The sequence below is a fragment of the Camelina sativa genome, chromosome 9 (assembly GCF_030686135.1).
Source record: "Camelina sativa cultivar CO46 ecotype springtype chromosome 9, ASM3068613v1".
NCBI lineage: Eukaryota > Viridiplantae > Streptophyta > Magnoliopsida > Brassicales > Brassicaceae > Camelina > Camelina sativa.
Genome location: NC_141888.1, coordinates 33,339,431 through 33,366,415, shown reverse-complemented (window position 1 = coordinate 33,366,415; position 26,985 = coordinate 33,339,431). Strand labels below are relative to the sequence as shown.

General features: G+C 35.3%; 6 protein-coding genes and 1 pseudogene across 9 annotated transcripts in view; 3 read left to right on the top strand and 4 right to left on the bottom strand.

Moving 5' to 3' along the window:
* LOC104712536 (non-specific lipid transfer protein GPI-anchored 22) overlaps positions 1 to 26,985 on the top strand; it is an 81,108-nt gene that overhangs the window by 41,074 nt on the left and 13,049 nt on the right. The window contains exon 1 of one of the 2 annotated variants that reach the window (XM_087466917.1): positions 11,471 to 11,547. The exons of the other annotated variant lie outside the window; for it this stretch is intronic. The gene's annotated coding sequence lies outside the window, so the exon portion shown is untranslated. Of the gene's footprint in view, positions 1 to 11,470; positions 11,548 to 26,985 lie in introns of those variants that run through there. 2 annotated transcript variants of the gene reach the window in all.
* On the top strand, positions 6,202 to 6,753 carry LOC104715785 (putative F-box protein At4g21240). The gene has a single exon (XM_010433161.1). The coding sequence runs from the start codon at positions 6,202 to 6,204 to the stop codon at positions 6,751 to 6,753; it is 552 nt and encodes a 183-aa protein (XP_010431463.1).
* On the bottom strand, positions 6,983 to 10,163 carry LOC104712542 (TPR repeat-containing thioredoxin TTL4). 2 transcript variants are annotated; one of them, XR_015566994.1, is made up of 7 exons: positions 8,941 to 10,163; positions 8,658 to 8,853; positions 8,391 to 8,572; positions 7,942 to 8,289; positions 7,668 to 7,857; positions 7,472 to 7,578; positions 6,983 to 7,349 (listed from the first exon to the last, which is right to left on the bottom strand). XR_015566994.1 is itself a non-coding variant. In XM_010429463.3 (7 exons), the coding sequence occupies exons 1-7, from the start codon at positions 9,822 to 9,824 to the stop codon at positions 7,197 to 7,199; spliced, it is 2,049 nt and encodes a 682-aa protein (XP_010427765.1). In that variant the 5' UTR covers positions 9,825 to 10,163; the 3' UTR covers positions 6,983 to 7,196. The 2 variants fall into 2 exon arrangements, 1 of the variants encoding a protein (XP_010427765.1); XM_010429463.3 differs by having other exon boundaries at positions 7,942 to 8,278.
* LOC104712541 (ketol-acid reductoisomerase, chloroplastic) lies at positions 16,241 to 19,450 on the bottom strand. Its single transcript, XM_010429462.3, has 10 exons — positions 19,016 to 19,450; positions 18,816 to 18,908; positions 18,561 to 18,626; positions 18,304 to 18,444; positions 17,988 to 18,215; positions 17,762 to 17,879; positions 17,534 to 17,673; positions 17,275 to 17,442; positions 17,030 to 17,185; positions 16,241 to 16,772 (listed from the first exon to the last, which is right to left on the bottom strand). Exons 1-10 carry the CDS (start codon positions 19,310 to 19,312, stop codon positions 16,404 to 16,406), a joined length of 1,776 nt encoding a protein of 591 aa, XP_010427764.1. The 5' UTR covers positions 19,313 to 19,450; the 3' UTR covers positions 16,241 to 16,403.
* Positions 19,563 to 22,140, top strand: LOC104712540 (uncharacterized protein At1g03900). Its single transcript, XM_010429461.2, has 7 exons — positions 19,563 to 20,021; positions 20,710 to 20,741; positions 20,865 to 21,038; positions 21,125 to 21,156; positions 21,234 to 21,324; positions 21,428 to 21,539; positions 21,614 to 22,140. The coding sequence occupies exons 1-7, from the start codon at positions 19,881 to 19,883 to the stop codon at positions 21,932 to 21,934; spliced, it is 903 nt and encodes a 300-aa protein (XP_010427763.1). The 5' UTR covers positions 19,563 to 19,880; the 3' UTR covers positions 21,935 to 22,140.
* LOC104715783 (pentatricopeptide repeat-containing protein At3g58590 pseudogene) lies at positions 22,076 to 24,560 on the bottom strand (annotated as a pseudogene). The gene has a single exon (XR_015566631.1). The product of XR_015566631.1 is annotated as a pentatricopeptide repeat-containing protein At3g58590 pseudogene (transcript).
* LOC147939106 (PPR containing protein) lies at positions 25,291 to 25,710 on the bottom strand. Its single transcript, XM_087465857.1, has 2 exons — positions 25,635 to 25,710; positions 25,291 to 25,556 (listed from the first exon to the last, which is right to left on the bottom strand). The coding sequence occupies exons 1-2, from the start codon at positions 25,708 to 25,710 to the stop codon at positions 25,291 to 25,293; spliced, it is 342 nt and encodes a 113-aa protein (XP_087321983.1).

Below are 26,985 nucleotides of genomic sequence, written 5' to 3'. Positions count from 1 at the left end.
ATATAACAACAAAAAGTTATACAAAATAAAATCTTATATGACAAAAAAGTAAAAATTATATACCAAAAAAAAGTAAAAATTATATGACAAAAAAAATTGTGGTATATCTAGTAACTAATTTTGTTAATACAGAAAATATACAAAAAATAATATAATAAAACAATACCACCAAAATTTTATATGTAGTTGATTTTTTCATAAAACTATAATAAATATATACCTTTTTTCAAAAATTATTTTTTATTTTGTATTTTCAAAGGTGGGGATTATAGATATATATATATATATATATATACTTATTTATAAGATTATATCATTTGAAATATATACAAGACATTGCCAACTATTTCTTTATTTTTAATAAGAAGAAGAAAGGAAGAAAATAATGAAAATTGTATTTATTTAAATGAAAGACATATATTTAGAAAATACTTAAAAAACAAAAGTTGATTTTGTAAAATCAAAGGTTGGTCTTGTAAAATCAAAGAAATAGTTGGCAATTCCTTGGATATATTTCAAATGACATAATCTTATAAATAAGTAAAAAAAAGAAGATATATTTAAAATCCCTACCTTTAAAAATTCAAAACAAAAAATGATTGTTAAAAGGAAAAGGTATATATTTGTTATAATTTTATGAAAAGATCTACTACACATAAAATTTTGTTGTATAACTTTTTGTTGTTATATTTTGTTTTAGTAAATTATACAAATCATTTATCTTTTTTTTATTTATCAAAAATACATGAAAAGAAAGAATATTTTTTTTTGATTTTTTTTTCTGGTCAACGCCGGTCAACACTGGTCAACGCCGGTCAACACTGGTCAACGCTGGTTAAAACTGGTCAATATCGGTCAATACTGGTCAATGCCGGATTCCGGCGAACCAACCACCGGAGTTGAATGTTTATGGTGTTGTACACATAACCTATGTTTGTTTATGGATGTCCTTATGTAATGACAATAGTTGACGTAGTTAATAAGACATTTATATTGTTTGTATATGTGGCTATGTGTTGGGGTATACCTCAAGTAGCTGAGAAACATTTTTCCTTATTAGTTTAATGAGGAGTTGTGATTTGGGTTGGTTTAATTTCGTAGTATAGGCTGCATAATTGTTTACATTGTATTTAATTGTTAAAAAAAAAAAAAGGTCGAGTTGTTTCAATTCTCAACAAATCGACCAACATATTTATATATATTCATCTATACAGGCGTATATAAAACATAAATTAAACATCACAAAATTCAGACGAGAGCAAAAAATCAGATTTTCTTTCTCTCTGTGTTCTCTTCTCCCATCTTCAACACGACGGAGCTTCTTTGTATGATAACCAAAAATTAGATCAAAATATGATCCATCAATTGAAAAATCTTTTTCTGTCCGCTATCAAATTATTAATTTAGGATTCTGAATCTACCTATATAAACTAAGAAATCGATCCAAAGGAAAAGTTGTTGAATCAGATAAATTCGAAGAAAGAAAAGAGTCGAAAGGCGAGAAATTGAAGCTTGAACAGTGATTCATATATTTGTATTGAGAGCTTTATGTATTAGGGATACAATATCCCACATTGAAAGTTGAGTAGGATCTTAAGTAGTATATATAAGATATGGGCCTCTCCACTCATTGCCAATTGGTTTTGAGTTGGAAGCCCACTATCTAACATGGTATCAGAGCCCGATCCGCACATACTCAACCCAATCCACAATCGGCCCAGCCTAATAGTTGGTCCGCCGATTCATACCCGAACATACCGAGATTGATGCCTAAAGAAACCATCATCTCGAGGGGGCGTATTAGGGATACAATATCCCACATTGAAAGTTGAGTAGGATCTTAAGTAGTATATATAAGATATGGGCCTCTCCACTCATTGCCAATTGGTTTTGAGTTGGAAGCCCACTATCTAACATTATGAACAACCCGAGAAAAGAGAGTAAGGAGAGAGAAAAAGGCTTTTGTTACTTTTGATTTATTCCATTATATATACTACTCTGAATATGGTATTAAAGAGGTTTCATTGGCGCAGTTGGTTAGATGAATGGTTACATTAATCCGGGAGTGTGGGTTCGAATCTTGGTACAGTATTTTTGTGCTCAGCAACGACGTCCTTTGTTTATTGATTTGGGGGTTTTGACCGATTTTAAATTGTTCGTGTAAGAAATTCAAATTTTAGTTAAGTTCATGTAGCTATCTGCACGACTCAAAGTTTCAGGTATGAATACGATAAAGTAACTTAGTTCATGGGGGAATATACCGTTTTCCCGTGGTTTCGGTTCATGTTATTCAAATCCTGGTGGGTAACTAGTATATATCGACTGTGACCCATGTTTAAAATGAAAGTAAACAATATATATATCTCAATATGTTTGATAAAACCTTAATTTTCAGTGGATAATGAATGATAACGTGAGCCAAACTAATTCAGTGATCTTTTTTTCTATAACCAAATTGTGTTTGTTTGCTGTGTAAACATGACTTAAGTTTGAGTAAGATTACTTTTTATTTTGCTTACGTCAAAAGGTGCAACCGTCTTTTCTCAAGTTTCTGAGAACACTTTTGCATTTTTTTTTAGGTATAATTTCGAAATTTATTTATTTTAAACGTAGGGCAACATTATTGCATACAACGTATTAATTAGTAAATTAATTAGAAGTTTGTTGACAAAAAAATAATAATTAGAAGTTATTATTAACTAGGTGGTAGTCCATGCGTTGATTAGGTTATTACATAATCGCTATTCTATTTTGAAGAAATAACATAAACTAACATGTTACTATCATTTTAGTTTTTTTTTATTGTGTACATCAAAATATTTTACTTATGTTTTGCTTATATTTTACATAGATTTTAATTATTATTTTTTGTTAATTTACTTTTTCATATTAAAAATATATATAAAATGTGAACTTGTCATATTGGCCCATGAGCTTATGCATTTGTTAAACCGCCTTAAATTTGTTACCGTTTTAGTAATGAATCTAATATACAACATTGAATGATATCGTGCATTTTAAATGTTTTACTTTTTGAGTTCTTATTATGTTTTAAAAATATAAGTAGAACAATATAAGGATTTAAATTACAACATTTTACAATATGAATTTTAAACTATTTTTTGTTTAATCTTTGAAATAAAATACTAGAATAATATTACTCATATACATTTTTAATATAAATTTATAAAAGCTGAATAATAGTGTATCTGAGTTTGATTTTTTATATATATTTGAAATTAACTAAAACAAATAATTATAAAATTTTAATTTTTAAAATAACAAATGTGAACATGAGAAGTGTCTATTTATCAACTTCTTAGAGTATTGGTTTAGAGAAAATTTTAATTTATTATATAAGATAGTTATCATCCTTCGTACAGCAGCTACACTCTTTCGCCCCGCCGCAGACTAGCCTGATGATCTCCCCGTACATCGTGTCATTCAGTAGTTTGGAATATACCATCTCCTTATCTCTCTCGATGACTGCTTCATCTCGTCGGGCCCAAGATGGCCAAAACACTTGTATGAGGTGAGTAAGGCTTCGATCGAATCTACAAACAACATCACACGTGAAACATATTGGGTATGGCTACGTATGTAAACACCAAATGTACGTAAGCAACATAAATGACTAAATTAATACCATGGTATCTCTTCTTCTGCAAAAGTTTCCGAGTATCTTTCATAAGTCCTGAGAAGCGGTTTTCGTTATTCATTCTGATTTCTGAAGATTCTTTTTTTTTTTTTTCTTTTGTATGTGACTTGTTTCCTTCTGTTTTTTTTGTTCTGGTGTGCTCTGTGACTTCTTGTCCAAGGGTCATATTTATAGAGTGAAAATGGAACTCTACGTAATATCATATCTTTAATTTCTCACTTCTTCTACGAGGGTCATATTAAGTTATTCCTCTTTTGGGTAATTTTGTACTTAAATTTTTCTCACGGTCAGTGATGGAATAAATGGACTTTTCATGAATTGTTACTATTATTGGAACGTATTATTTGTTGTAATTTCCTAGGAACGCCATTTTTTTGTTACAATGCTATTGCTCTGAACCTATATTAACATTTTTTAGATACATTTTAGAAAAAACAGTTTTTTTTGTAAGATATTACATAAAAAATTTTGATGGTTTAAAGAACAAATTAATAAACTAATTGAGGGTAAACATGAAATATAAAAATAATTATACATGTATCCAAACATTCTCTACAACTAATTCTCTACTATCCATAAAAGCAATAACAATTAAAAGATATTAATTTTAAACACAAAATCTAGAATTATAGCATGGCCTAGAATGAGTTAGATATTCCCAAAACTCAAAAATAAAACAAAAGTCTTAGATTTCACTTGTGATCAAAAACATTTGAGAATTTGTTAGAAATACCGTTTTTCAAAAATAACCAATTTTTTTTTTGTAAATTTGAAGTGATAAAAAAGTGAAAGTACATAAATTGAGACTACAGTGAACTTGCTTGCGAAGGATACCAAAAAAAAGAAAGAGAAATAAAAATTAGTCTACACGTTTTCGTACATTATTTTTACTAATTTTTGATAAAAGTTTCCATATATTAATTGCTCCCAAGAAAGTATTACCAATTATATGACGGTAGCTAGAATAGAGGTGTCAAACGGGCATGCCCGCGCCCGAACGGGCCGACTGTGACGGTCCCGTATTTTCAGTGATCCGCTGCGGACATGTCCGCCACGGGCGGCGGGCGAAATATCAATGCCCATGCCTGCTCCGCATACCTTTGCGGACTAACGGGCATGCCCGCGGGCATCTCTTCTTCTCAAGAACATCACCGCTGGTGTCAAAACAATACGGAGCAGAGAGGTTTTGGTTGGTGAGTGGAGACTGGGGAGAGAGAATGGTGTATGGTGAGTGTACGTACGGAGGGAAAGGCAGAGTAAACTGAAAGTATTAAACCAAAGTAGAACCATAATCAACAAATGAAAATGTTTAAACTGAAATTTAAATCAAATAAATAGTAAACTGAAAGTATTAAACCAATAGAGAACAATAGCCAAAACGATAGCCACAAATCACAGAAATTTTGAAGTTCAAGACAGACAAGCCAAAGAAATATTTCTGTTAAAAGTGTGATGCTTACCTGAAAACCATTCTTGAGGGGTATAACATCGCCGACAACAATATCATAGATAGAAGCCCTGACTCTTCTACCACCTCTAATAACCTGCAACCAAAAACGTTCAGCACACATTGTGGACAAGAGTAACACAACATTATACAGAAATGACGAACTGCAGGAACACACCTCTACATACACGTTTCTCTTCTCCTCAGTCAACTTTTCAAACCAACAAGAATGCTTGTACTCGGCGATAGCTGCAAAATAGGAGACAAACAAAATCAAAATCTGATTGTTTCCAACTTTCCATATTCACTCTTGTAACTCAACAGCAACTCAAGAACATGAACGATTGTAGTTACGATACCTCTCACAATGATGTCAAGAACAGTGGCCAAAACGATGCAAGCTTCCACATCCATACATCGAAGATACCCTGCAAGTGACTCATGAGAGCGAGCCATAGATAATAAATTTAGATAGAAATTTGAGTAGAGCTCAAATCTAATTACCAAACTTGTAAAAGAAAAAAAAATCACCTTTGATTCGCAGCAGCAATCGGTCGGTGTTTCAAAGGCTAGCAAAAGAATTGCTTCAGCAGCAGCAAAATAATTGCTTCAGTAAGCAGCAAAATCGGTGTCTCAAAAGCTAGCAAAATCGATTGCCAATCGGTGTCTCAAAGGCCAACAAAAGAATTGCTTCAGCAGCAGCAAAAGAATTGCTTCAGTAAGCAAAAGAATCTCCTCTGTTCTCCTTGAATTTCCTCCTCTCTCAAAGGCGAACTTTGCGATGTTGGCAATTTCGCGGACCACCCGTATGACCGCGGGCGTGAGCGGACAAAATCCATTTGACCCGCAAACCAAACGGGCTATGCCCGCGAGACCCGCCGATTTTTGGGCATGAAATTAAGGGCCCATGCCCGACCCGCTATGATACCTAACGGGCCATGCCTGCGGGCCTAAGGCCCAATTGACACCCCTAAGCTAGAATGATTGTTAGTGAACGACCATTCCTTTCAAAATGTGCCCAAAATCGTAAAAATAGCCAAATGGAAATGCCTGGCATGCAATATTTGTTAGCATAGATGGAAAAAGAACAGAAATAATGAGTTTTGATGTGAGGACTGAAAAATTCAAGATAATCCAAACGCACAGTTGTATGCTGTGCGATGAAGTGGAGACTAACCCTTCACTAGTGAGCTACAAGGGAAAACTAGCTTGGGTTATCTCAGAATCAACGTCGTCTTACAGATTATGGATTCTTGAAGATACTGAAAAAGCAGAATGGTCGTGCCAAGATTTTCATATACCATTTTCTCTAGAAGATCCTGTTGTGAAAGATAATTACTTTTTAAGTGATGTGACAGAAGATGGTGAGTTTATCTATGTGTCGGTATCATGGCAAGATAAAGAGATTTATGTGTCTTACTATGATCCAAAGAGAAAAACTCACATGAGGAGGAGGATCAAAATTGAAGATCTTGATGAAGATGATGATTTTTGGCTCCGTAATAAATCATGTCGTGACGATTGGAAGTTTCTTGGAACTCTAACGAATCACATAGGGAATGTCATGCCTCTAAACACATTTCCTACTTCTTCACCTTCTGGCGCACGGCTTAATAGATACATGCACACAGCGCTTAACCTTGGTTAGTTTTGTTTTTAAATACACTTCATTCCTCCTCAATTCCATCACCGTCACCGTCCACCTTCCGTTTGTCATCGTTTATGTTCTAAGTACAATATAAATATATAATGCTATATATGATTTTTTTGTTTCTTACTATATTTTATCTCCTAAGAGTTTCTTACGTTCTTTTGTGTGTGTGTCTGGGCCATTTCATTCGCTGATTTCCATTTTATTGAAAGCATTACAAAATAGGTGATCAAATAAAACCATTTAAATCGGGGCATTTCTGCATAAGTGAGAAGCACTCTCCTCAGATTGATACAATTGGAGCAGATCTTATATAATAAAGTACAGTAAAACAAAAACAAAAGAATGAAAATTTTCAATAAACAAATGGGCTCTTTTGAATCAATTTACGTTCGTTTCGTGAAGACTAAAGATTTGATAATGAGAAGAGAGATGTGTTGTTATAAGAGGAAATGAGTAACCGAGTCCTCTAGTAACTGATGACTAGGACACACCATTTCCTTCACTTTCTCTCCCTTCTTATAGATTTTAAAGGTTGGCACTTTCTTGATGCTCTCTGCTTTCGCCAATGCCAAGCTCTCCTCCACGTCCACCTATATATATACACAAACCCCGTTATTACTCCACTATACCAAAAACAATAACCATTTTTTTTTCCTGGCGCTAAATGCAATGTAATTTACAAGATTGAGTATAATAAGAACAATCGTCTTACCTTGAAGAAATGTACTAATGGATACCGTAAGCATAAGGTGTTTACGAATGGAGATATTGCTTCGCTTTGTCGGTTTGATGATGATTTGAAATGAAACACAGAGATTCCTAAGAAAAAAAAAGTAACCATTCTTGTTTAGCAAAGAGAGGGAATCTTGAAACTTAAACTTGCAATAAGTGAGTTAATTCGTTTATACCGGGAAGTGATGTTGCGGTCTTGAACTTATCTAAAGTCGAGACCTCTTCAACTTCGTTATTGAATCCCTCTTCAGATTTGTTCGATAGAGCGGCCTTTGCTCTCTGTAAAGACTCAGCAACCTCGCTGTCTCCTGGAAGTTCCTTTCTCAATACTTCATAATCTCTAACCGCATCCTCCCATCGGCCAAGCTGCATTTAACATAAGCAACATTGTGTCAAGTAAAGTACTTAAAAACTCTGTTTGAAACCAATTCAGTGTCTTTTTAATCTAACCTTTCCATATGAAGCAGCTCTTCGGAGAAGAGCCTTGGTGTAACTAGGCTGGATTCTCAGCGCTTGGTTACAATCATCAACGGATTTGTCCCACATACCAAGTTTAAACCAACATGCCGCTCTATTACAATACAAAACCGAGTTGAAAGCATCAAACTTGAGTCCATCTCCATAAGCCACACTGGCTTCTGAGTATCTCCCTGAACTGAAGAGCTCGTTTCCACTGGTACGAGCTTTCGCCACATTCTTCACATTGTTCAAGACCGATACTACCTCAGCATTATTACTATGATCAATCGTGATGGCTCTCTCCACCTTTACAACAGCATTCTCAAATCTGCAAAAAACCTATCATCTCTACTCACTCACCCAAGAACCAAAACACCACTACTAATAAAAGAACTTAAAAAAAACACCTTTCGAAGTTTTTTAAGTATTTCGAAACTCACCTTCCTAACGCCATATCAACTTGAGCCTGAACACATAGCACATAAGCATCACATATTATACCAAACAGTTTCGCAGGTGACTGAGTAAGACGATGTTCCACTCTCGGAATGCTGGATAGACACAAATCCGAATCCTTTATCTGATGAAGCCGCAAAAAGGCTTCTGCTTTACAAGCTACAAGCTGCACATGATCAAAACCTCATTGTTCTCTTTTCGTTGGTAATGGAAACACAAAAGAGAGACAATGCCACATCTAGATCTCTTACCTGAGGAGACGAATCAGCTCCATTTGCAATGGCTGCATCGGTTTCGCTAATGACCGTTCTCCAATCTCCGATCTTTCGAGCCTCCGTACACAGCCTGAGCTGCTTCTCAAGCGTCTGCAACCGCTGGAAATCAGCTTGATCGGGACATTGCCCGGAAAGACAAAGATGACGTCTCGCATTCTCAGCTTCTCCCAATCTAAAGACCAACAAACCAATCAAAGATTACTCCTTTATCCGATCAAAACAACTGATTTCCAAATTTAAAGTTAAGATTTTTAAATACCTGAGATAGAGAGAAGCGAGTCTCTTGTGAGCTCTAGCGTAACAAGGATCAAATCTGACAGCTTCAAGGCATTCTTTAACAGCTTCCTCTACCCTCCCTGACGCAGCCAACGCCGCCGCACGGTTGCTTCTATAAGCTGGATTATCCGGTGACAGTGAGATAGCTCTGTCGTAAAGAGCCAATGCCTCGGCGTATCTCCCTTTCCTATACATTTCGTTACCTGCCTTCTTAACCTCCTCTGGGTCGGTCATTTCCGCCGCTCTCGTCGTCGCCGCGTGGTTGCTCTTGCCGTTGTTGTTGCTGCCGACACCACCACCACCGCTTCGTATGATGTTCCCGTGGCCGTAATTGGCTGTCCCTGTGCATAGAGTCTCGTGTCTAACGGAAGCTCTCGTAGCCATTCCGGTTTTCAAGATCCTTCCCGACGGACAAATGTTTCCGGTAGGTAAAACTCCGGGGTTCGGAGACGTCGCGCCGCTTCCACCGCCGCCGCGAGAGCTGACCGGAGATAAGCCTAAACCGGAGTAAATCAGCGGGGTTCCAGCAGAAGAGGATCTTCTGTGACCCTGTTTCGAACTCCGGTTCACGTTACCGGATCCGGGTTTAACCGGACTTGTGTCGGTCATACCGGAAAGCTCGCCGGAGTGACTCCGTCCAGAGGGTTTACCGGAAGCAGAACCAGAGGAGCTCGAGCTGCTTCCACTAACAGCGGGAGTGGCAGCGGCGGAGGAGTAGCCACGTTGGATCACCGGAGAACCGAAATCGAGTTCTCTGAAATCGGGTTTGTCGACGGTGACGTCATCGTCTCGTTGGAAACTCAAAGAATCTCGGAATTTACCGGTAATGGAAGGTTCTAGAGAATGTCTTCTATAATGTGACGACATCTTTTTTTACAAACCAAAATCTAAAATCCTCTCTCTCTGTCTCTCAGAAGAATCAAACAGAGAGGCTAAAAGAAAGAAGGATGAAGAAGAAGAATGAGAGAGTTAAGTGAAGAGAGAGAAGAGAGAGAGAGAGATCTTGTGTTATATAAAAGGAAAGCGGAAGAATGAGAATGAAGAAGAAGAAGAAGAATGGTGAATTCTATCAAATCAAAATCATAAAATTAAATTTTTTAGATTACCGTTAAAAGATTTCTTATTAATTAACTAAAACGACTAATTCTCTGTGTTTTGTTTTTTTTTTAAAATAGTAAGATTAAGACATTGATCTTGTTGTGATTCAGCTTCTCTGTTTGTTAATCACGAGCCTGTTTTATCCTTCCGTGTCTTTCACGGCTGCTTGTCGCTAATTACAAAATTACCGTAATTTTTTTAGATATTATTATTATGTAGTAATAGTAGTACTATAGAGACTAGTGTGTCTCTATGTATGGTTGACTTTAAAGTTTGTTTATGTTTGAACAGAATCTAGATGAAACTTGTGTTTGCCGACCACGAATTTTTATACGGATTTCGTAAAAAGTCAAAATAAATTTGATAATTTTGTATGGTTCTTTTTTTTTTTTTGGGGTAAATACGAGATCATGCGTCGTCGTGTTGTATAAGACAAAAGTACAAAATAAACTGATATAGTAGTATTCATATGCATTGTAACAGTAATATGTGTACAAAAACCAAATTAGTACTCGTATTTACACAAGTAAAATACAGCTTCAAATGAAAAATGACACCTCGGATTTAAACCGACGCATCAGCAGAGTCAGAGACAGCAAAATTGAGGGTAGAAACGTCTTTTGGTACATGTGTATGTACTATTGTACTGCTGGCTCCAAAAAAAAAAAAAAAGAATTCAAGGATTTTGAATTTTGAGTTTTGTTACATATCCTAAACATTATTTTATGGTGACTGAGAAACAGTCTTATTATGTCATTATTATTTATACATACATATACATTTAATTTAAGTTAAAATTATATTCACACGAAAATGAAATAAAGAAAAGAAAAAGACAGCATATTTATGTATACTGTACTTGGAAGAGAGAGCAAAAGAACAACAGAGAACAAAAGCAGAAAAAATAGGAAAAAAATAATAATAAAGCAAAAGAGAAGGCTCATTTACTGATGGGATAGCTGGCAATTTTAAAGGCTACTAGTAATACTATTTTCTTTTGTGGGGATTAATAAGACAAATATTCATTTATTATAACTTTTAATCAATGTTCTGATCTATGTATTATGTTAACCCTCTATGGTTCTGCTATATTTAGCTGAATCTCTAAATCATAAATGGGATGTAGAAACGAAGAAAACAGAAAGGGACGCTAAATAGGGGGCAAAATAGTAAATATAGCACGTGCAGTGTGACCATGCCAGCTGTTTTCGTTACAGTTGCCAGCTAAGCACGCCGAATACAATTTAACGGGCGTTTGTAACGGAACCGGACCGGGAATATTTTTTTTTTATCAAAAAAAAAGCGGTCCCCCAAATTCCCTCCAAACCGATCGACATGGGCGATTACACATTTCTCCATACCGGGACGGTCCGTGTGGCTCCCCAAATTCTTGAATCAATCCAACCGGCTCTCTCTTTTTTTTTTTCTTGTTAATTCAAAACCTTTGACCAAAAATAGCAAAAGTACTACTATTAAGTCAGAGAAACATCAAGTACATATATATATATATATATATATATATATATATATATATATATATATTCATAACACATTTAGAAGGAAAAAAAAAAAAAATTGGTCCCGACTCAAGAAAAAATATATAATCATTGATCGAGAGAGAGAGGCACCCCTTACCCACAATTGAATACTAGTAGAGAGTTAATAGCAAGATCGCATTTTTATAAATCTTTGTTGATCACATAGCATTATACATATTCTAGCAGCTTGCAAATATTTTGTTTTACGATTTGACATAATCGCAGTAATAAGTACATCAATCTTTTTTGTCTTTTGCAAATAATTGTTTCATAAAAACACTCACAAGATGATGCATTATTTCAAAAAAGACATTTCTCCTTATAATATTGCTGGCCGCAACATTTGACCCAATCAGATACGACAAAAGAGGAAATGGAGAGTAAAAAAAATTTCAAATAGGAAGAAATGAGTAGTAAATAAGCTGGTAATTATGGTGCTTTTACATCATTAACATGATTAATTGTTGGGGTTAGCCCTGGGCATTCGGCTTCGGGTTTTCGGGTTTTCAGGTTTAGACATATAGAACCCGTTCAGATTTTCTATACTTTCGAGTTCGGGTTCGGGTAATACCTGTTCGGGTTCGGATAATTCGGATATACCCAAACTCAATCGAACCATGAACAAAAAAAAAAACCTAATTTTTATTTTTTTTATAAATTTTAGAAAACTTGTATATATAAATATTTAACATTTCTTTTTGAGAAGTGGCAAAATGGTTAAAGATGCACCTGTAAATGTTTAAGGTTGTGGGTTCAAATCCCTTAGAATACATATTTTTACATTTAATTCGGGTTAGTTCGGGTTCGGATTTCAGATCCAGGTAATATGCCTAGGGCTAGTTGGGGGTATCTAACTCAGTAAATAAAAATAACAAGATTTGGGTTTAAACTTTAGAGATAACAAAGAGAGAGGAGAAAATCAACTTTTCCTCCAATTAGGGAACATACTTTATACATAATTAAATTTATTAATGAGAAAATTAATTAAAAGTGCGATATTCTCGTAATTAATATCTCAAGGCATATATGTAACCTTTAATTATTGTTGGTGGTGGTGTGCTGGACGAACATAGACCCACCCACACTTGCAGGAACTATAGGAATCGAACGTGACGTCTGCTAAGTTGTTTTTTAGCCTAATTTATTTTCACTTAAGATAGATTAATTTACTAAAACAAAATAATCACTAATGGGTGTAAACTAAATAAAACACAAAACGTAGCAAATCATTATGTAATATGTCAAAATCTTTTTAGAAGAGAATATAGGGTTTTTTAAGCAAAGCCAATAAAAGTTTCAGACAACATAAAATGTTTGAAAGCAGAAATGTTACAATTATTAAATATATCTACTGGCTTAAAGAAATATTCAGACACTACAACGATGATAGTCTAGATACCTAAAAATAATTATAAAACATAATATATAGTTCTAGCAATTATTTTTGTAAGCATAATATCACATTTGTATTGTTTTGGTCTAAACGATACCCTCTATGGGTAATTAATGGAGTAAATAAACACAATGATTCCCAATATACAACGACAAAATGAACCACGTATGGGTGTCCATTATCTGGTTTTCTAAATTTTTTGAATTAACGACAAACGACGCTTGGCTAAGCTCGATCCTTATGGTCATTAAGGGTATCCAATGCTTGTTTCATCATTCATATTTTAGTTTTTCATAACCAATTTGATGTCAGCGAAAACACAGTAAGCAAGAGAATATATGTAGATCGCATTACCGTCCAACTCGCAATTTCTTAATCTAAAATGTTGCGCACGTTTAATGGAGAGACTGCTACACATAATTAACTATAATTATATTATCTGATTCTTTTAAGATTTACTTTTTCGTGTACAGTACAAGTATGCGAAAACAAAATACATTTATTTGTTGATTTGTTCCAAAGATGTTGCTTGGATTAAAAAGATTCAATTATTTTATGTTTAACTAATTGAATTCTATTGTTTTAGTAGTCTCACGTCATGGTGCTGATGGAAGACATCCATAAGTTTTTCTATAACTCAAAACGAGATCGATTTATACGATTTTTGTGTGGCACTCTCATGAATTGCATGTTGAAACTAACACAAGTCTGATAGCTAGTACGTAGTATTCATTTTGCTCTGGTAACTAGTGTTACGTTAATTTATTTATTTACTCTACGTAAGCGAAACTAGACCTAATATAAATAGTATATATATATATATATATATTTAATCTATATTCATATTAATAATTTAAAACAGAAATAAAATTAGCTTGATAAAAAATTGAAATAAAATTAGCAAGTAGAATGATTTATTTTAAATATTCCAAATAATCAAACTAACAACATTATTACAAATACTCATTGGTTTTGCCATCTGAGGCTATATGCTCGAGCATGTGAGCATATGCTCACGAGCTGTGAATTATCTCCTTTATATGCATCATCGATCATCGCCATCATGATCAATAAATAGATTAATTAAGGTGTTTATATATTCAAAATGGTTTCTCTGTAATCATGAACGAGGAAAAAGTTGAAGAGCTTTTAGTACAGTATGCACGATTTATGTGCTGTTTATTTAATATCTCACATGTAAACTATGTAAGTGTATTGATTTTTAAAAGAATTTTATCTATATGAACATTTAGAAGAGCTAGGGCAAACTTATTTGATGTAACGATCAAGTTATTTTTATTGATCAGAGATGTTTTTCCAACGTTGTGAAATTAGATTATTCAAATCTGGTGCCACGAAGAATCATCAGGCCGGATCTAGAAAAAATTATGAACCATTATATAATCAAAACTTTTAAATTAAACATAAGATGCATCATATGATTTTTTTATTTATAGGCTAAGACCTTTCTATAGCTTACTTTATTAAGTTAAAGAAAATGTTTTAAAAGTACTAAATGAAGTTTATAGGATATTAAACAATCTGAAAGACATCTTAAGTATATAAATATATTTTTATTGATAAAAAAAATAATAATAACATATATAGGTTTATTTGTATATGATGAAAATGATGGGTCATATATATATATACTGTGGCTTAATCGAAATCATGGTTGAATTGGTATTAACAGAAATAATTACAAAGCATTGGTGTCAAATCAATTAGATCATATATAGTATATGATTTGATTTCACACTAAACACCAAGATTATGTCTCTTAACAAAAACAAAACACCAAAATTTTGGCTTATACCAAAGCTAAAGTAAATTAAAATTGAAAGGGTATTGGTCCCGTCGTGGGATTCCACTAAGTTACTCATTAAAGTTTTTATCCTTCCAAAAATAACTAATTTTGTCATTACAATCATGTTTCTTTTTTGTTTGATGTTTAAAATACACCTAGACGATAAAGTTATTTTGGGTTACTCACTTACTCAGTAATCAGTATGTGTCATGGAGAAATATAAGAGATTCATTTACTCAGTACACCATCTGTGTTTTGGTAAGATCTACAACATGAATCCTTATCAATTGGACATTTACGTATTCCGGAAGACAACAACAAGTTTGAAGTTAGCTAGAAGAGAACAGTTTCTTTTTAGTGTTTTAATATTGTTTTTTGGTTTTTTTTTTTTTTGGGATAAAGGAACATGAAATGTGGGAAAAGAGCTATACAATATGATTGGCTACACATGTTGGTCTTGTCTTTCTCTAGTTCTTGAGCCACACTATCATATGATTGCAGAATTTTTATATTTATTTAGTTATTCTGATCCTTTTTTTTTTCTTTCTTTTTTTTTCTCAAGCATTGTGGATTTATATCTCTTCTCTTTTTTTTTTTTTTTTTAATAAGAGGGAAAGGGAAAAAGACTTGACATATAATGTAAATGTGCAGAAGGAGGGAGAGCACATGTCATTACATGTGATTCTAATAATTTAGATTCTTTCATTTCACAGTAAAAAGAGAGACAAAAGCATTGTGCTCTGCCAAGTTCCTCTTTATCTTTAATTTTGGAAAAACAAGATCACAAATTATTTTTCCTTGTAAGAATAATTATATTAGAAATTGGAGACTAGTGAGTAGTGTGACTACATACATATATTCGTATCAATATAATCTATCTGGCATTTGCGAAAACTTATCCCTTTTTATTCTATGTTCAATCAACATGGATATACAATTTCAACCAAGTTACTTTCTCAGATGTCTTTTTTTTTTTTTTGGCTATCGAGACCAGATCTTAAGTTCGTGTAAAATATACAAAGCAACTAAACCAAGAAATTATTCTAAGCTCAATATCTCAAACTGTAGATCTAAAACATCACATTATTTAGCAAATGTTGTAAGAATGATAGCTCAAAGGCTTGATTGGAAGATGTTGTAGAAGCTGCAGAAAGACATAATTTTTTTATCAAAACTCACAAAACAGTATTAAGATTAAGCAGACAGATAAACATTATCAAATCCGATATAACAAGGGGATCTGATAAGCTTTGATCCCAATCTCAGTTATTAAATTTGACACTACAGTGTACAATCACATGAAGCGATGCTGCAGTGGGTACAAAAACCAGCTTAACCCGAACCCGTAATGAGCCTACTGGGGTATACTTTTAATAGGCTCCTTCCTTATCAGTTGTAAGTTTGCAATTGTTGCAAGAACTATCGTATCGAAAAGTAGTAAAAGAAGTTTAGTTCCAAACTATTTATTGATTCGTAGGGTTTAAGCAAAGAGACATAATTATTTCAAATCCTTCAAACAAAACAGTCACGCCTAAAAAACATCCCAAACTTGACTCACTTAAAACTCCGATTACAAATAAGAGACTCTGACCAACTTTTCAACTCTTCGCTCAGTTGCTAGATTGACGCAACTCAGGTCGGACAAAGTCTGCATCAGCAGGCACAGAGATATCGACGGTTGGCCTCAGCTGTGCGCAGACCTCAATGGCACCATGGACTGGGTCAGAGAAGAAGTTGCTGATCAGGTCTCTGTTGATCGCTGCACCACTGTCCACAGCCACAAGAGCTTGTTGGGTCAGGATGTAGTCGAACCGTGGTGCCCATTTCCTCGAACCCAACCTTGCTGTGGTCGAGCAGTTGTCAACCATGAAGGACACTCCCCTGGCGTGCATAAATGGGTTTAGAGAGTCCACTGATTCAATCACACTCTCGTTGATGATTTCTGAGTAAGAGTGACCTTTCTTCCTCAAGATCTCAATCTATACAAAACCCAACAGAAACCAACATTTAGATTCAGAGAAATCACTAGAGATCAATAGCACGCAGATACATATTAAATCTAGGGGTTGCTCACTGCGGTTGATTCGAACCAAAACCATACGAAGAAGTCGATTTAAGAATAATCAGTTCAATGTCAGTGAATCAAAATTGAAACTGAACCTACTTCGCATAAACCGAAAATCCAAACTAAATCGAAACAATAGTGGGCACACAAGATATATAAACACAAACATACCTGAGCCATCATAAGTGCTACATAAACTCCAGCGGTGAAGGGATACAATGGACCCAAGTCACCAGCAGGTCTGGACTTCCTGACACGTTCACCAACCTTCCACATTCTTGTCTGGTCAATGTTTCCCATTGGGAATGCTGGCAAGCCTTCTTTTTCCTGTTACAAGTAAGAGAATCCATCAAAATTCCTGCTTAAAATGTGTTTTGGGTAAATGTCATAAAAGGAAGATTCAGAAGAGTCATCACATAGAAGCGACGACCGGCTAAGACTACACTTCGGATTTCGCTGCCACTTTGTACATCCTCGTAACATTCATAGAGAATTTCCATACAAGGATAGAAGGATGCGCTGTATGCAGTCTCAAAATCTTTTTTACCTTCTTCAGACAAGGAGTTGTACACGGCCAACATTCCCTGATGTTCATAGTTCATCAGAAACAGGTTTCACTTTTTAATTCCGATTTGGCCGAAAGAACGAATTAGTCTGGTCTCTACAGATACTAACCTGGGTAGAGATAGTCCTTGAAATTGTTCCTGTGATGCATTCTACTGTGTTCTTGTAAGCCAAGTCTTCAGCCATCCCATTTTCGGTGTACCTTCTAAACAGAGACTCCACAATTCCATGGACAGCACCGAGCAAAATGCCTTTAAACAAAAAAAGAAGAAGATACGCTTAAGTATGGATTAAGCGAAAGAAAGACAATTCTATTAGAAATTTAGAGGCTCAACTCACCTCTTTCTCCAAAGATGTCACTCCTGTACTCTTGTTCAAGAGTAGTAGCAAAAGTAAAAGGAGAACCAAGTGCAACTGACCATCCCAGTGCAACATCGGCGGCTCTACCGTCGACATCCTGCCAACAGGATAACAGAGATAGTGGTGAAAAAATGAACACATGAGGTATAAGAGCTTTTTAAAAACAAATTATAGCTTTTGCAGTAGAGATAAAGAGATAGAAAACCTGGTGGACTGCAAAACTAGCGTTGATTCCAGCACCGTTGATTTCTTTTCCTTGGACGTATAGCCTCCTCACAGAAGGACCCATTCCCTTAGGGCACACAGCGACCACACTGATGTTCTTTGGGAAATCGAGTCCCGAGGACTGTAAATGCCCTAGTAGAAACCCGTGTGATAAACCGAGAATGCTGTTTGGCTTCATGTGAGAGAAGATTTTCTCATAGTTATCAGCCTGCAAAAACAGGATACATTAAAATCGATGTATACACCTAATACCTCAACAAGTAGTAGATATATTATTTGTAACAAACTGCAGTTACCTGAGCAGCGTCAGAGATCAACAGCAACACAAGATCGCTGCCAGAGATAGTTTCCCATATATCACCCAAAGTACCACTTTCTTCAGTAAAGCCAGCGGCACGTGCCTCCTCAAATGAGCGAGACCCTTTTCTGAGCCCAATCTACGTTAAAGTAGAAAAAAAACAAGAAACCATGTCAGAACCCTTCAAGTAACAACCAGAAAGCCAAGCTAAAGCAAACAAACAAAAATATGCAGTCAACTCAGCAGTTAAAATACCTTAACAACAATGTCAGACTTAGCCTCCACAAGTGAATCTCTCAAATTCTGAGCTTGGGCAGGTCCCTGCATATAGACAACGAGTTTAGAACAACAAATGGAGTAGACACAAGAACTTGGAACTAATCTTGTTCATTCCAACTTTATATGACAATGAAAATATTTTATTCATTTCCTACATGCCTTTAACAAGATTCCATATCCACAATCTAAAGTAAAGAAGTACAAAGAAAAGAGACCCAAAAAAGTAAGTACCTGAGATCCCCAACCAATCACACCAATCTGCTTAACACCCTTGAAAGCATCTGGAAGATGTTTGAACAAATCCCTTCCTCCTCTCACAATGTACTAAAACAAACATTAGCAACAATCACAGAATACATCAGCCACATGCAAATGATTATAGAATCAATCACCACAAATTCGAAAAGGGATAAAGGAAGAAAAAATCAAACCTCTTCGTAGCCAGCAAGAGAGACTTTCTCCTTTTTGAAGACAGATGTCTCGAAATCCAAAGACATAGGGGCTTTGACCGCAGAAGAAGAAACCATACGAGCGGCGAGGGAGGAACCGACACCATTCCCAGCGACGGTAGCAGTTAAAGACCTCAGAGACTTGGAAGAAGAAGAGAGGAAACCAATATTGGGCAGAGCCAAGGAGGCTCTAGCTTTAGAAGACCTAAGGGTTTTGGATGAAGAACAAGGAGATGGGCATGAGAGGGAAGGAGCGATGGATGAAGTCGCAGCCGCCATTTTTTTCTCAGTTGTGAAGCAAATTGACTGCGCAAAGAGAAAGAGAGAGCTCTCACAAATTAGGGTCACACAAACTCACTCCAAGTGGAGAGAGAGATTTATTAATATAAAGCACACCTACTCATCACCACCACCAAGAGTCAGATTTTTACAATTTGTTTCTTTTCAAGTATTATAATGGGCTTAAGGCCCATAATACTAAAGGCCCATAATATTAAATATAGCCTATATTGGTGGTATTGGTTGATCCATCATCAACTGCCTCGATGTTGACTTCCCAGCGGCGGTCTGCAGTCTATAGTCAGGGTCTTGAAAGTCAATGTAATTGACGGTTTAGATTAAACGTAATAAACTAGATCGGATGGTTTGGAGGTTAGCGCAGATCGAAGTTATGGTACACTAACACACACCTAACGCGAAACCTCTACGTTTCTTCGTCTTGGCGACTTCTGTGTGAGATTGTTGTAAACTAATCACAGTTCGGCAAAGACTAAACATTGAAGATTTTTACGGATGTGTGTGTGTGTGTGTGTTTGATCGATTCAGTTATCTGGGTTTATTGTCTGAGATGGATCAAGCTTCGTCTTCTTCGAGTATGAAGGAAGACAAGAAGAAACCTTCTACTGATCCTGTGACCGTCGATGATAACGAGGAGAGAGAAGCTATAGAGATTGCTCTGTTCCAAGTGCCTGAATGCTATGTTTATTTGGTAAAGTTTTCAACTTTATTTAGGTTATATTGAGATTGTGTATTGGGGATTTTTGATGAATTTTGCTTCTTTTATGTTGAAGTTACATCCTTTTCTTTGTAAGTAAGTTCACTTGATGAGTTTTGGATCTGAGCATTAGTTAGAACGTAATTTCAATCTGGTGCTATAGGTTTTTGCCATAGTGTTGAGGTTAGTATCTTAATCTGCATTTGTTTAAGTTAGTTAATTTCTTGATCGCCCAAAATTTTCGTGTCTCAAGCTGGTTTAAGGGGGTGATCAAGTACGCATTTTTAACTATCAACAAGAATTTGTTTGAAGGAGATTTCATTTCGTCTGAAGTACAGTGATGAAAAGTTATCTATTTTAAACAGTGGCATGCTAAGTGGTTTCTTGATGAGGTCTTTGAAATCGTACGAGCTGCTATATATTGTTACATGGGTTCATTCCGTTCTAGGATGTTTGAGATTCCAAATTTGGTTACCTTGAACTCATTAGACATTGTGAAGTGCTGTTATCTACATTAGCCTAAAAATAATCTCAAAAAGATAATGGACAACCTTGGAGCTTGATGTACTCGTTTTGAATTTTATCCTACCGTTAATGCTCTCTCCTGTCTTTGTTTACTTTACGGGACTGTTACAGATAGTGAGCTCCTCTTCGTCTTTCTTTTGTTTGTGTGTGTATGCAGATACCTCCAAGGAAAAGTGCAGCTTCCTACAGGTTCTTTCTTGCCTTCATGACATCAAATCCTTAAATCATTCTGATCTCTATAATTAGGAGATTCTTACATTAAGATGGAGATTGACATCAGCTGATACTTTTTATAAAATTTGATCCTTGCAGAGCAGATGAGTGGGACGTGAACAAATGGGCATGGGAAGGAGCTTTGAAAGTGGTGAGCAAAGGAGAAGAATGCATTATTAAACTTGTAGATAAAACCACAGGGGAACTTTACGCTCAGGCTTTTCTACGAGAGGGCGATCTTCATCCAGTAGAAGCCGTAATTGACAGTAGCAGGTAACAAAAAGTTGACCTTAGAACTTAACTTGGTCCTCTCATGATGTGCAGCTTATCTAACAAAAAGAAGCTGTTTTGTCTTGTAGATACTTTGTTCTCCGTGTTGAAGAAAAGATAGGTACTCACTTACCATATAGATATAGAGATGTTAACTTGTCGTAGTTGTTTTGAGTTTAGTTCTTTGAAGCAATGTAGATGGTCGTGTTCGCCATGCTTTTATTGGACTCGGATTCCGGGAAAGAACAGAAGCCTATGATTTCCAAGCAGCACTCCATGACCATATGAAGTAACATTTCACGTCCAAAGTGTTCTTTTAAAATCATTTTTGAACCAACTAAATCACGTCTGAATCTGATCTCCCTCTCTCTATCTCTCTCTCTTCGCTAAAGGTATTTGAACAAGAAGAAAACAGCAGAAGAAATGGAACAACACTTTCAAAACACATCTTCTGTTGATTACAGCTTAAAGGAAGGAGAAACAATTGTTCTCCAACTAAAAAATGTAAGATTGACAGTTATTGTCTGGATACATTTTCCGCAAGTTTCTTGTTGCTGACATCAAAATGATTGAAACAGAGAAGCGACAAGGACACAAAGTCGAAAATAGTAGAGAAGAATTTGAGCAATCTCTCGTTGGAGGATAAGGGCAAGTCAATAGAAACCATTCCTTCAATCATCCCACCACCTCCACCTCCTGGACCGCTTTCCCCTGTCACAACCGCTCAGCAGTCCCCGTCAAGTCTACCACCAAGCCTCAGCCTCCAAAGATCGCCAAAACAACAAGATGTAGATACAAAGAATGAAGAAGATAAGAAAGAAGGCCAAGAAGCCAAAGATGGAGGCGTTGAAGATGATGCACCAGATGATGACTTTGGAGATTTCCAAGCTGCGGGTTGATTTAAAGTTGTTATCTTTTTACCATATGCAAAGCATCGTTTTATAAGTAACGTGACTGATCAAGGTTTGGATTGCTTGCTACTGAGAGAGCTCATCTTCTGTATAATTGCAAAATACAAGTCTGTCTCCCTGAACTTGTTATTAGATAGATAAAACTCTGAAGTTTTCATTTTGATCTTATAAATATATGAACGTTGCAAGAGAAACAACAGAGAAATATCAAAATTTACACTTCTTTTGCAATTCTACTTTCTTCAACTACTGAAAAGAGACGACATTGAGATTGTTTCTCTGCTCTTCTGCAAATCGATTGCAACCATCAAGAAACGTACGCCATACTGGTGCATCTGCAGGGAATGGCATTCCATGAATCAGATGCTCGGCTTCCTTTAGATAACCGTTTCTAGCCAAAAGATCAACGGCACAACGATAATGATCTATTTCCGGTTCAACACCATAAACCTTCATTTTCTGAAACAAATCCATTCCTTCTTTTACCATTCCACTATGTCTGCAAGCAGTTAGCATAGAGATGAAAGAGACTCGATCTGGCTTAAAACCTAGAGATAACGATTGCTTAAACAATTTAAATGCCTCATGTCCATATCCATGGATGCCAAGAGACGAAATCAATGTCGTCCATGTAATGAGATTCTTGTCTCTTGTTTCTTCAAAGACTTTGATTACACTCCTAATGCTTCCGCATTTCCCATACATGTCAATCAATACATTGCAAACAAATGTGTCAGCACGGCTGAAATTTGTTTTGATGATTCCACTGTGAATAGAACTCCCAAGCGTAAGGTCACAAAGCTTAGAGCTCAAACTTAAGATACTAACGTATGTGTAATTATCAGGGCGAATGTTTGATTGAAGCATGTGTTTGAAAAGTTCAATAGCCTCTTTATAATTATCAGAACGGGAGCAAGCTGCTATTGCAATGTTCCAAGATACAGTGTCGGGTTGTTCTAATGTCGAAATCAGCTTCACAGATTCATGGTACTGACCTGTTCTGCTATACATTCCGGCGACAATGTTGAGTGGGACAACAGAAGATGGCCCACTAGACAAATCCAGCAGAAGAAGAGCATCACTCATCAGTTGATTCTTGGCGTAGGATCTCATGAGAGAGCTTAACACATAGTCATTATCTTCACATCCCATTCTCACAATAACGGAGTGCAGCTGCTGTAACTCAATGACACAACATGATTTAAGGACTGTCGAAAGAGTATATTCAGTTGGCATGAAACCCATTTGAAGCATTTGAAGAAACAAAGAGAGACAAATGGAACCATCTTTATTGGCATAACCCCAAAGCAATGTATTCCAACATACAACGTTCTTATCACGTACAGAATCGAAGCATAGGCGGGCATCTTCCAGACTACCACATTTAGCATAAAAGTCGATTAGTGCATTCCCTAAAAGTATGTCAGTTTCACAGCCATTCTTGATTAGCGTACCATGAATCTGGCATCCGAAACTAAATATCTGCATACGAGAAGACGCACTAAGAACACTAACATATGCACCTTGATTCGGGGAAAACCCATGCTCTGGCATACTTACAAAGAGTTTGAGTGCTTTTAAAGGATTCTCACCTTTGGCTGTTGCACCAATTATGGAGTTCCATGATACTACATCCCAGGAACCTGCCTCCTCAAAGATTCTCTCTGCCATACTTGTGCTGCCACATTTTCCATATTTACTGATGAGAGAGTTAACGACGGAAATTTCACAAGCTAACCCTTTCTTCATTGCTGAGCAGTGCAACTGTTTGCTAATTACCAAGTCATTTTCACAAGATACACCAGACAAAACACCCAAGAAAGAGCAATCAGATAAACATGCCCCCTTCCTAACAAGCTCACGGAACAGAAACATGCATTCTTTGAGAAAACCACGGTGCCCCAACAAAGACATCATATGGTTCCATGTTTCCAAACTCTTAAACGGCATATCTTCAAAAACCTGTTTCGCCATTTCCAGCAACTCAAGCCTCCCATACAAACACAACAAACCAGTACCAACATATGCATCATCCATAATCAACCCATACTTAAAGCTCAAACCGTGTAACTGAGTTCCAGCATAAACATCCAACGATGCACAGGACAATAAACCACTCACTGTTGACTGATTCGGCAAATATCCAAAATACCTCATTTCAGAAAATACACGCCAGGCTTTCTCTGCATCCCCGCATCTGCTGTACCCTTTAATGATCGTGTTGAAAGAGACTTTATTTCTCTCAGGCATTTGATCAAACACTCTGCCTGCAAAAGATACCTCGCCAAGCTTCTCATAAAGACAGATAATGTTGTTGGAGATATAAACAGGCTGCTGAAGGGCGTAGCATAACGTGATGGAGAGAGCGTGAAGAGCTTTGGTTCTTGCAAAGGAAGGAGCTTTTCTGCAGACATTGAGTAGACTAATTAGACGATCGTTGTGATTGACGAGATCTCTACAGCTGAGGCTCATACAGAAGGAATACTGAAAACAGAGTACTTCCCAGATCGATCTCAGTTCTAATTACATGAACTAAATTTTATGCATCATGATCATGACGAAAGTTCTAATCAAGTTTTCGAATTAAAGTTATGATTTTAAAAAATAGGGAACAAAGTTTGATGTTCAGAAACAGAACCAGGGAACTATAAAGGGTTAATCTAAATCGCAACCGGCTGGTTCAACCACAAGATTACGGTTTGGTCTGTCCAATGGACCAACTTGGCCCATATTTAAAGAAAATCGAATTAATACTATGGTTTTTCTCTAAACAACCATCCAATCTAACAACAATACATGATATTTATCAGTGTTTAAAAAAACGTCTAGGCATCGTCAATACGCTAGGCGCTCAGTAAACGCTTAGATCACCGTCCAAACCGTCTAAAATTGCATAAATTTTATTTTAATATTTATTTTTAATTTTTAATTACATATATTTAAATTATTAAATCTATATACGTAATTATAAACGTTTATATATTGTTAATGTAACTTAAATAAATGTATTTTTCTAACTTTTGTTTATGATTTATTATTTTTTATTTATCTAACATATACTTTTACATAATTTTATATATAATATTATATATATAATGTTTTATGTTGTAAACGTTTAAACAGTCTAAAAACCGTCTAGGTTCCGATTAGACGTTCTAGGCGCTGGTCACCGCCCATATACCGCCTAACACTAATATTTATGAATTAAGAAAAGTTGTTCTCCTTATCCCTCCCATCTTCCTTTTACATTCTTAGTTTAATGTTTGTATAACATTGGTTTACATATCTAATTCATATAAAATGGATTTCTCAAACTATGTAAAAGAAAAGGACAATAAGAGTAATTAAAGTGAGACAACACAAACCAACAGTTTTTGAATCACATCACGTATTTTCTTGAAATCAATCAAGTTGTCTTCCAAATACACTTTAATCCACTCCAGATCAACGTCTCTTTTTATTGCCTCTTCATGACCTATGGCCTCGAGAGTTTTCAGTGTCCTTTGCGCCTCACGTAATAGGTTGTCATCCACCATTTCCAAGCATTTCTTCTCTTCCATTGTTAGATCAACTTTCAGTTCTTGTATGTTTTTGACGACTTCCTTCAAATCTAACATAAAAGACATGAAAATGCTAAATCAAAATTTTACACTACAAAGAACAAAAAAGAATAGAAATTGTTAATTACCGTCAAATCTCAATCTAAATTCAGCTACCACAACATTTTTGAAAAGTTGTGTACGTTTTGTAACTTCTTCACTCATTATATTGATTTTGACACTAAAAAAAAAACTTTTATGCTTTGCTACAAATTAAAGATGTTATCTTGTAGCGTTTTTTTTTGCTAGTTATATATAGTGTTTGAGACTAGTTCGTTTGAAAGAGATCGTTTCCTTAAAAAGAGTGTTATTAACCATAATTTGGTGCATATAGGATATGGATTCTGGATTCTGGTCCTCGTAGAAAAAAAAGAAAAAAATGTGCTGGATAACGTAAAGATAGAAAATAATCTTTGAATTTTGATTTAATGGGTACACACTACTATTTTTTACTTTACTTAGTACAAAATATTAACTTTTTAATAGTTGTCTAAAATAGGCCTTAAAAGTTTATCTTGTTAAAATTTGAAAAGTATGCAGTTCGAGTAAAACGGTATCAAACCACTACATACTCGATAACTAGCTAATCAAATAAAACATAAGTTGTATATAAACCAACCAAAATTTTCACAACCCAAACCAATATTAATTCAGTTTTGATCCACTTATATTATTGAAAAAAAATTAACTAATTAACCCAAAATGAAAGCAAAAATCATCAAGAGAATTTGGGACAATGATCATATGTGCTTCTTCCATCAACTTGTTAAGTTCAACAATGTTTAAAAAGATTGATTAAATTGATAAACAAAAACACCAGATGCTTCTCTTTTTGGATAAGTCTCAGTCTCACGTCTTATCAGAAAATTTTACTTTTGTAGTCATCTTCAAGATAATTAGTAGTTTTTGATATATATCATCCATAAAAAGCACATTATATTTTGTCAATTAACTCCTAATTTTAACTTTTAAGTGATCAATCTTGCTAATTCATTCTTTTGTTTGTCAATTAACTTCTTCTTTTATATCATGATCCATTAAAAGAACAAAAAGTATACTTATATGTTAATTCTACGTTTGTAATCATCTTCAATAATATCTATATCACAAAATACAAATTTTTTGTTGACTCTAGATGATTATGAAAAAATCACACTGTGCATTGCATATTGACTCATTTGCTTCATTCCATCTTGGTTTCTGATATCGTAGTCGTAGTAGTATCGAATATATCATCCATATAACACACAAATTTTGTTTATCAGTTAACTCCATAACAACGTTTCTTATGTATATCTACATGTCTTGTTTTCGTTATGCTACGAACGAGTTTATAAATCTTGATTTGTTTCTCTGGTTAGTCATATTATTTGTTTTACGCATATTCTCCGATTTTTTTGAATTTACTACTTTTGTACTAAAAACACAAAAGAAAACTCA